Genomic DNA, 10,781 nt, shown 5'->3' with positions numbered 1-10,781 from the left:
TGTGCACACTCCACACTTGCCCAGGCCCCGCAAGGCAGCGGCTGGGCATCTCCAGGTCTGCACCCGCCGCACCCAACACCATAAGCACTTGCTAGAAATGTTTAGTGAACTGCTGAGCCACTTTTTTCAGTTTCATCATATTTCTCCATAAACGAGTGTCAGTTGGTGATTGAGATGTAAGTGGCACTGCCTCCCAAGACCTGGAATTCATTCAGAGAGGACTTTTAAACACAGCATGCAGAACATTGGTAGGTCTTCCTTACTCAGGAAATGCTCCCCAGTTCATGGAATCCCTATGTCAACACTTGCTCAGCTCTACACGTGTGCTCTGCGAGTGCAAAGCAGCAGTTTCAGAAGGGGGGCTCTGAGCGTGGGCACTCGCAAGGCCCGACTGAAAACGCACTGCCTCTACAACGACCCGCTGAGCCACAAACTCAGTCACCCATTCTGACAACCAGCTAGGGGGCTGCAAAGGGACCAAGTGGACTCAGGACAGCCTACCACCACGAACAAAAATAAAAAGCACATCTTCAGCTGACAAGAGAAAAAGCCCCCAGCTTCCAGAAGGTTGTTTACAGTGAGGGGTTGGGTGGGAGACCCATCCACTGGACTGTAGTCACCTAGAGACCAGGCTGGGACTCGGTTCTGCTTAAACTGGGGCTCCGTCTGAGAAGACGCTCACATGAACACCAAAATTGAGGCACAGGTGAGGCGAGCTCCCTTCCTTCACCTAACCCTGAGCTTGGCACCCTTGAGGTGCGTGTGCTGCCACACGCAGCTGTGTCTTGAGCCCAGGTGTCCACAGTGCCTTTTTACATCTGTATCAGGACAAAAGCCCCTTCCCACAGGCTGATCCTGGACAGTCCTCCAGGCCTCTGTGACCTCCAACACACTCTGATTAAAGCCACCTCTGAGGACCACTTGGAGAACTGCGTGAAGACAGAATGTAAAGGCCACCTTTTTTGGAGGGAGAGAGTAAATCACAACAAGGACTTACACCTGGCTTCACACCTGATAATTGTTACCTACCTGTTTCCCAAAGTCATAAGACACCACACTGCTCTCCTCACATATCCTGGCCACATATAAAGGAGTGTCACGGAATTTAGGCAACCAGCATGATCAGGCAGAGTCCACATGTTTAGATTTCGTATCCTCTAATACACTGGAGAGAATCAGAACCAACAGTCTTCCATTTTACCGTGTATGAGAGTCCTCTTTTCTGCAGGATCAATGGTGTTTTAAGTTAACATCAATAGTGCTGTAATCTTGAAGCAGAAACGAAGCCAGAACACAAGACTCATGAAAAATTCCACGTCAGTTGGCAGTTGCCACACCATGGTGTGGTCTGGCCTAGGATTCTGTCCCCAACAGAAACCTTAGGATGTTTCCAGGACAGGCTGTCTAATATGGTCAGCCTGTTAGACCTATCACAAGTAAATCGAACCCGAGGTGTAATTGCATATAAACTTGTGTGGGAGAGAGGCAGCTCCCCACATCTTTTCTTACCAGCTAAAGAACGCTGCCCTCTTGGGCCTCTTCTGAAGCCGTCTCTCCACCTTAGAGAGCAGTGTGGTGGCATTTAGAGTTGGAAACACCATCACTTAATAACTTTGGGGCAGCCACCTCATATTAAGTCAAGAAGGAAAAAAACCATCTTGCTCTCTCCTGGCCACAGGAGACACTCACTGAACAGCACTCACTGTCATGCTGTTGGCTTCTGCACCTGCAGAAGGGGAGACCAGCTGCTCACCCCACCTCCCTCACAGGGCTGTTGGGGAGAAGCAGGAGACACCGTCAAAGTGCTGCACAAAATCATGTAAAGCGTGTATCTCTGTGTGGAATTCTGTCAGAACTGTGTTACTCTAGAATGTTCACACAATGCACCTTACATTATAAGAGAAAACTTCTAGAACAATTAATGTTAGCCTCTGCTGCCCCTTCCAGAATCTGAACCCTGAATCTAGAAGGAGCTTTATGGGGCGCACGCACCAGTTCCCAATCCCAGTTTGCAGATGAGGAACCCGCAGCCCTGCAAAGCTAAGCAGTGTCTTAACCTTCAAGTTCCTAGGTGGGAAAATTATCCTTCTAGTGTGTGTCTCTCTGCAGAGGCCCTGTGGTCGCCTCCCCTTGGCATCTGATGTCTCCAGAACTGTGAGGACGAAAGTAGTTCCTGAGATTTCCTGCTGGACAGCCTGACCACTACCAGGCATTGACACAGACGTCTAGGGGAAGTTCAAGTCCCTCTTCCCCACAGTGCCTTCTCTGGCCTCTCCCTGCTCTGAAAACAGGGACACTCACCTGCCTTGAGCAGGGCCTGCCTTGTGCTGTTATTCAACTCGTCATGGGGATGCAGTACCTGCTCCACCGTTCCCAGTCAGACCTTTTCTCAGATGCCAGATGAACATCCACGTCCCTCACGGTTCTACAGAGTTCTGCATTAGAATATTCCATGACTGAACTTCAGGGCATATAGCAGTCACGAGGGCTTTTTGGTAAAAGAGGGCTCAACTGTAGCTCCTCAGTCCTTGGTCCAAGTAGGATTCCCGGGTTCAGTCAGTTGAATCAGCACTTAGAGAATGCGCTGAATGCTTCTGCTCGAGAGAGAAGACAAGAAGCGAACCGTGCTCACGAAGCCTGCATTCTGGTCAGGAAGACAAAGGCCAAACTTTGGTGAAACAATGAGTGTCTGATACAAATGGGAACCTACTCACTTGCAGTGGACACTGGGCTTGGGTGGACTGACTTATTTCTGGGCAGGAGAAGACACAGCCCTTCATTCATAATGAAGCAAGATTAAGCGGGAACAAACATGCACATTGCTCTTCAGAGAGATTTTCAACACCCTGGGCTGACATACAGGGTGCTGAGAAGGCTTAGACCGTTCCAAAAAACTGTTAGCTGCTTTTTGAAAAGGAGTGTAGACGATTTACTTTATTACTGAGCTGGCAGAAATTATAATTTATAGCCTGCTGCTGTAGAAATTCAAATACTCCACAGGCTAGAATTTAGAGCACAGAAACAACTTTCCTCTTAACAACTTCTTTGTCAAGGAGATGGTCAGTAAAGGTTACTTTGTTACCTCCCAACTTTCTAGATACTTCTGGATATTAGGTCAGCTGCCTGACCAAGCAAAAGCGAAGTTTGTTAACCATAATTGCATGCCCATAAAGGTAAGCATTACACGACACAATTCTGTCGCTTCTCTCAGAAGAGGTTTAATTTTAGTGTTGGCTCTTCAACACTGTCCCCATTTTTTTTTTCCACGAGCATCTTAAATATGTGTCAACTAACTATACGGAAGTCGAGTTCATAACTGGGCAAGGCAGAGGAGAGCAGCTGTGTGGCAGCAACACCTTGTTGGAGCCACCTCACTCTCACCTGAGCCCAGGTCATTCGTAAGAAACCGCAGACATAACGGTCGTACCATCTCCACCAGCAACCTATTCTGCCACAGCTGAGTTTCTATAACGGGGTTTGCTCCAAGCCAGGCTCCTGTCAAATGGCTAGTAACAATGCTCACCGGTGGTTGCTTACAATGGCAGCATTTAGAAGAGGCACTTTCCTTGCTGCACATATTCAAAGAGACAATTTCCCAATTCCATCCATCACACTTATGTTAGTAGGTAGGACTCAACGTACACCTATCACTAGAAACCCCAAAAGAAGCCAAATGAAACATGAATTACATCCCATGCAACACAATCACGGGCTTAAATAAATGTAAAGTTTCTGCACACACCAGGCGCCAAGATACACGAAACTGGATTTCTTCCCTCCTCCTGCTTCTGGCCAGCCCGTCATCCTCCTCTCCCTCCTCTACTCCTAGGAAGCCTTTAGATTACAGCCTTATAGAACACCGGAACCTCGGAGGTCACTGCCCCACCTAATCTACAACATTGTGACCGCCTGTCAAAGTGCCTCCTGATCCCAAAGCTCTCCTAGGTGGCATTAAGGATCAGTGCTAATATCTCAGGCACCTCTCAGATTCTCTGGAAGGCAAGCAAGCACATGGAATTCAAGAAATTATACTCTGACTGGACAAAAGATACAAAAGTCGCCAATGCTATATTTTTCATATCACTTGTTTTATCCTCTAATGTTTCAGTTTTGGCCACCACAGCAGCACCACTTGCTGCAAAAATTCTGGAAGGTTTTATATAGCTTGTGCCTACTCCACCCCCAAAATCATAACAAAAATGTATACAACATTTGTTAAAGACAATTACCACCAAATCAATCTTAATGGGGACTAAAGACCAGGGATGAGAGAATTACTTATGATACAGAAATCAGAGCCTTATAAAGATCATAACTCCTCAATTTCTACCAAAACTGTACAATCCAACATGAATTATTCCAAAAATACCAAGCCAAAGCATAATGCTAAGAGGAATTAGCCAAACTCACATAAAGGAAAAGCAAAAGCCCCTACAGTGAGAGAAACCTGGGTTACCTGGCCAAGCCCAAGACAGTTTTTCCTTCCGTCCCCAGCATATTAAAAAGAGATTCCAACTGCCACTTCCTGATCTCTCAGCAAATGCAGGGGCTCACTTCATACCTGGATGCCACTGCATCTTCCTATTGCTCAACCCGCTCCTGCCATAGGGGAAAATGACCCCTACTGCCAACAACCCTTTGGAAAAAATATGAAAACAAGATGAGTCTTCCCCTACACACACGGAGGGGGGCAGGGGAGATACCTCTGCAAACAGTAGCCTCGGTGGAGGGCCATCTGAGAAAGCGACACCCTGGGGTTAACCCTGACCGTCTAGCTCACAAAGCACCAGCCTGGGACCTCCAGGTGGGGGAAGAGACAGCCGAAGGAGGGCTCATGGGGGAACAGAAGAGAAAACAATCATTTCTAATTCACTGCTAAACAAGGGGGCTCTGGCTTGGTCAGAGACGCAATGGACACTTAGGCTCAGAAAGGCAACAGGAAGGATCCTACCCTCCCCAAGATTATCTTTCGTCGGCAGCGACCCCAAGAGGGATCCGGAAAAGACATGTCGACTAGCAGAACCAAGGGGGACTCTCCACACGCCCCGGGCACCCGGCTAGGGGCAAAGCACGCCGGGGGGTTTCCTTCCGAAGCCAAAAAGGTGCTTCCAGCCGGGAGAAGAGGGAAGGAGAGCTTCCCTGATCACCCAGAAGGCCGAGACACGGGAGGCACCGGCTCCCCGAGTCATATCCCAGACACCAGTTGCTTCACAGCATTTCTCCCACCCCTCCCCCGCGCCGGGAGGGCTTCCCGGGGGTCGCGAGCCTCCGGGGGAGGGCGAGGCGGGGGGGCTCCGTCAGGAGCAGCGAGGGTCGTACAACCGAAGCGGGAGGAGAGGAAAAGCTCTGGCCTCACCTCCCGTCTGCTCCCTCCACCCAGGCCGCACGGAAGCCTCGGCCTCACGTACCAAGCGCCGCCGGGCTGCCCGACCTTCCCCCGGCCCGGGCCCGGGGGGCGAGAGGCCGGGATGGCAGTGGCCCTCAAGGTGAGGTGGGCGTCGGGCAGGTCTCTCGGAGCCCGAAGGACGAGGGGCACCGGGGAAAAGCAGGGTCCCGGGCCCACGCGGCCTCCGTCCCGGCCCAAGCGGCGGGTACTTACGTTGCTCTGGGGGTCGATGGCCTGCAGCAGCCGGTCCCTGATCTGCTGCGGAGACGCCGGAGCCGCTGTCATTGCCTGGGCGAGGCGGGGGGTAGAGGCCGGGCCAGCGGGCGGGCGGGCTGAGGCAGGGGACGGGGGTCACTCACTCGCCGGCCTCCGGGACCGGAGCCTCATGTTCCCCGCGGCGCCGGGGGAGGAAGGGGCGCGCGGGGTGGCGGAGAGGGGAGCCGGGGCCGGGGCTCAGGCCCGGGGCGCCGCCGCCACCAGAGGAGGAGGAGGAGGAGCCGCCGGAGCCGCCGCCGCCGCTACTGCCGCCGCCTCGAGAACCAAACTCCAGTGAGCTGCCCCTGCGCGGAGCACTCTGGGTAACCCGCGCCGCACGCAGCGTCGGCGCCACGCTGAGGAGGCTGGGAGATGGGGCGGGCAGAGACGCCGGGCCGGGGCGGGGCCCCGCGCGGGCCCTGCCCCGCCCCTCCACGCATGCGCGCACAGGGGCACTCACCCGCCGCGCCGCCCCGCCCCACCGCCCGGCCGAGGGAGCCGTTGGGAGGCGGTTAGGCGGGGCAACGGCCGGCGCCTGGAGGCCCCGCCCCCCTCCGGGCCGGGGGGCGGAGGTTTCCGACGGAAACGCGCGGTGCGCACCGAGTCCTTGAACCCGGGCACTTTGGGCGGCTGCTTCTGGGCCGCGGGGCGGGCAGGGCGACGGAAGGACCACTCCTCGGGGAGGAAAGCCGTCCCCACAGTGACGGGAGTCGCGGGCGGGAGAAGCTGCCAAGTTTTCCGAGCCCGGGAGTCCTTCCCAGCCCCTAGATCGGCGCTCCTGGGGGCGAGGCAGACAGACGTCCACGTTGTGATTCTGCTCGGAAGGGTCATCTGAGGGGCGCCAAGGCCCGCCGCCCCGCCCGTCTCCTCCCCGCCTCCGTTCGCTCCTCCCCCCAGGGCGCAGGGGGCTGCAGTGCCTCCCGCGCCCGGATCACGAAAACGGGAGACAGTAAAGCGCCTGTTGGAGGAGCCGCCAACCCGGCTGCAAAAGCTCCAAAGCCAGCGCCATGAGCTGAGCCCGAGGTTGCAAACCTGTGTCCACGCCAGGGTTTCTTAACCTGGGCACCAGGGACATTTGGGGCCGAATCACTCTGTTGTAGGGGCCGTCCTGTGCATTGCAGGACGTTCAGCAGCATCCCTGGTCTCTACCCACTAGATGCCAGTAGCACCCTCTCCTTCAGCAGGGACAAACAAAAATGTCTTCAGTTATTGCTAGACGTCCCCTGGCGGGCAGAATCGCCCTCTGTTGAGAACCACTGGTTTAAAGGACCCTTAAACCTCCATGCTTTGCATGGAGGAGGAAAGTGAGACCCAAGGTCACCCAGAGTTATAGGTCAAACCCAGAATTGTTAATGTCAAGTCTAAGGGCTGCCCCCCGCTGCTCCCCACCCCACCTTGCTGCCTTCTTTCACTGCTGTCTCTACTCTCTCTCTCTCTGGAAGCTCTATTAGAATGACTGTTATGAGAAGGGGTGGAAAAGCAGGCTGAGCGGATTATCGGCCTGCAGCCTTGGAAGAAATAATTTTCGTTGTTAGAGGAAGACCTAGATTTAAAACAGGAGAGAGGCAGCTGATGAGAACCACATGTGCGCCTTGGATCTGTGCTACACCTGTTAGTCTTGCATTTGTCATGCTTCTGGGAAGCATTTTTATTTGCAAAAACGGCTGTTTCCACACGTGGTTGTGGTTGCTTGCTTCTGCACATGTTAAAAGTTTTATATCACACTTGTAGGAGAAAATAAACATGGGCAAAATACTTCTCTTTAATTTACTCTCTCCTTCCTAGAATGAAGTGCTTTGTGTATGTGGTGCAAGTTGGAAACCAGCCCACCTGGAGATATTCTTTCTTACTTCAGATAAGCGAAATAAACAAGCTCTCCCCAAGTATATTCCCACCCTACTTCTCTTTTTAATATCTAACTCTGATGTACACTATCTTATATATATATATATATTTTCGTGTGTGTGTGTGAGGAAGATCGGCCCGGAGCTAATATCTGCCAATCCCCCTCTTTTTGCTGAGGAAGACTGGCCCTGGGCAACATCCACACCCATCTTCCTCCACTTTGTACAGGACGCTGCCACAGCATGGCTTGACAAGCAGTGCATCAGTGCGTGCCTGGGATCCGAACCGGCGAACCCCGGGCTGCTGCAGCGAAGCACACGCACTTAACCGCCTGCGCCACTGGGCCGGTCCCAGTATCTTATTTTTTAATCAAGGATTACATAGAAATAAGCAATTTGTTTTGCATGAGTCAGGTTGTTTAAGTAAAATTTGGAAAGCACTCAACTTACCTGTTTTTTTTTTTAAAGATTTTATTTATTTATTTATTTTCCCCCCAAAGCCCCAGTAGATAGTTGTATGTCATAGCTGCACATCCTTCTAGTTGCTGTATGTGGGACATGGCCTCAGCATGGCCAGAGAAGCGGTGCGTCGGTGCGCGCCTGGGATCCGAACCCAGGCCGCCAGCAGCAGAGTGCGCGCACTTAACCACTAAGCCACAGGGCCGGCCCATTACCTGCTCTTTTTAAACTAAGAAGAAATATGAACATTGTGAGGTCTGCAAGGGCACTGACTCCACTCAGTGTCCCAAGTAGACAGAAAAGAGCTTATTAAATATTTGTGAAATAAGTGAATGAACATCTCATCAGATACACGGCAACTGTATACACACACTCAGACATAGGTATGCAGTTCAGTTCCACAGATCTGGCACCCAGTGGGGCTCAGTAAATATTTAATGAATGAATTAAATATTAAATATAATACTATATACACATGAGGATGCACATAGACAGATATATACAGTTTTATTTCACATTTAACTTATATAAAAGGGTACTTGTAAAGATTAAATCAGATGGCCACTGAATGGGAATCTTGAAAAGGTTAGCATCTTCTTTTAGGTCCAGAATAGACACTGCAGTTCACCTAGCAGACTTTCTGCTTCAAAAAAGAGACTCTTGAATGGCTCCTATCAGTTATGCAAAGGTGAGGCTCCAGGTAAATCCTCTTGCTGTAATGTAATGGTTCTTCTCCAGCAATGTGTCCCTTATATTAGGTACAGAGAGCACTGGCCCCACTGTCCTGAGAGGCCAAGATCTTTTGTACTTGGAATGCCCTTGAAAAGGCTGCCTCACTTCTTAGCAAGGTGGCCTCCACAGAGAAGAAACGGCTCTGACCCCATGACTTGCTCTTGCCATGGGAAGTGGCAGGAAGGCAGTTTCAGGAGCCCCAGTGCAGAGCATCCTCAGCCTGGCCTGGAGTGAGGGAGTGGGCTTGTTCTCCTTTGACAGACTGCAGTGGCCCAAGCCGGACACGCAAGGGCATCACAGACGGAAGCTGTGAGCAGGCCAGCTCCTACAACTGCACAGGACCAGTCTTCAACAGCAACCCCACCTGGTGGCAAGGAGCAACAGCAGGAACGCACCGGGCAGATGCATTCCTGAAGGGAAAAGCAACTGTGTGCCCCTTTAGACACATAAACCCCTGGGAGTTACTGGACTTAACCCAATAAGGTATGTGAGGGCTCCAGTGATTAACAGGAAAAAAAAAATGTTTGCTCTGAGTTTAACAGTCTGGTGGGAATTTTTAAAAAACACTCTCGTGTATTAACTCATTTAACCACGTCAACAATCTCAGAAGTACCTAGAGATGGGTTTCAGAGTTCTCCTCGGCTATGTAGCAAGTCTTGTTTACTCTCAAAGTGAAACCAATTTCAACTGGTTTTGAATAGCCCTGAAACGTCACTGCTTTTAGGAAGGGCTTCAGAGATAGACAAGAGAACTCAAACAATTTTTATTGTGTCTCCAGGTAGGGGGATGCAAAGATGCACAAAGCTTGCTCCTGAGGATCTAGTTTTGAAGCCAAGCACTGGAAACAGGTCGGGGGCCCATGAATACAATACCATAATTGTACTGTCTGAGCAAAGTGCAGCAGAAACACCAAGGAGGGGCAAGGCCATTCTGGACAAGCGTAATGGGAAAGATGTTTGACAAGGAGGCAGCATTTTAACTGAGAGCGTTCCCGTATGTTCATGCCCCCTGACCCAGTGTTTTACAACTTCTAGAAATGTATCTGAAGGAAGCAATCAGATGCAAACAAACGTGTATGTACATGGAAGTTCACGGCAGCATTGTTTATAAGGATAAAAGACTAGAAGCAACCTATGTGTCCAGTAATAGGGGAGCAGGTAAATAAACTGGGGGTCAATTTGTGAAAATGGGAAGGTTATGGACTGAGAGGGACCACAGGATTCTATAATTCCATCTGGGTGGTGGTCTTGTCTCATGAGTGTATGCAACATAGAAATTCATCAACCTGTACATTACTGTAGATTAAATTTCAAAAATAAATATATAAAAGGATATAGACATATACAGATAGACAGATAATCTAGCCATTAAAAACCAGTATTGAATAACATGGAAAAATGCTCCCAATTTAATATTAAATGATAAAATGCAGCATATAAACTATATACATTACGATCTTGATTTTAGTTTTATTAAAATATATTTACTTATGCACATTACACATGGAGAAGATACTGGAAGGACAGAAATCAAAATATTTACAGTATTTATCTCTGACAGGTAGAAAGGTGATTTTTCTTCTGACACTTTTGCCTATAGTTCCACATTTTCTAGAAGGAACATATGGGGCCTCCTGGTCATCTCGTTTAGTGCTGGAGTTGTTCTGACCTCCAGTAGCCTCTAGATCCCACCTTCTGACTTGGGTACTGCTAATCTGAAGTGTGTCCATAATCTCCAAAACCCTGAAGAGGGATTTGCTATCAGGCCAACTGATGGATGTCAATCTAAGTTCTAACAGTTTACGTTCTCCCTACTGCCCCAGTTTTGCATGATTATTCTTAGTAATTAAGAGAATAACAGGGAGTAACATTTTTTGAGTAGCTACTACGTGTCAGGTTCCACACTGAGGGCGTCACATGAAGATCCTGATGAACCCCTCTAGACAGCCAGGCCCTCATGTCAGCTCCTCCTCATGACTCTGGGTGGGTCCTGCAACTCACTTTAGCCTAGAGGGTGCAGTGGAGGCCACACTCTGCCAGGTCCAGGCTAAAGGACTGGCAGGACCAGGTCTTGAAGAAGGACTGGCAGCTACCACACAACCCAGC

General features: G+C 50.5%; 1 protein-coding gene across 4 annotated transcripts in view; it reads right to left on the bottom strand.

Moving 5' to 3' along the window:
* Window positions 1–5,934, bottom strand: part of MED26 (mediator complex subunit 26) — a 51,520-nt gene extending 45,586 nt beyond the window's left edge. Inside the window, exons 1-2 of one of the 4 annotated variants that reach the window (XM_087443638.1) lie at window positions 5,600–5,934; window positions 2,302–2,644 (exon numbers count right to left, since the gene is read on the bottom strand). Coding sequence is in view for 1 of the 4 variants with exons in the window: in XM_004422994.3 (XP_004423051.1) it covers window positions 5,600–5,671 (72 nt within the window). In the remaining 3 variants the exon portion in view is untranslated. The other 3 variants (XM_004422994.3, XM_087443639.1, XM_087443643.1) reach the window with 3 other exon arrangements.
* Between the last annotated feature and the right edge of the window lie 4,847 nt (window positions 5,935–10,781).

This window comes from Ceratotherium simum, chromosome 18, assembly GCF_057802395.1.
Source record: "Ceratotherium simum simum isolate JZ-2026a chromosome 18, ASM5780239v1, whole genome shotgun sequence".
NCBI lineage: Eukaryota > Metazoa > Chordata > Mammalia > Perissodactyla > Rhinocerotidae > Ceratotherium > Ceratotherium simum.
The sequence above is the reverse complement of the archived record's forward strand: the minus strand, read 5'-3'. Positions and strand labels throughout refer to the sequence as shown.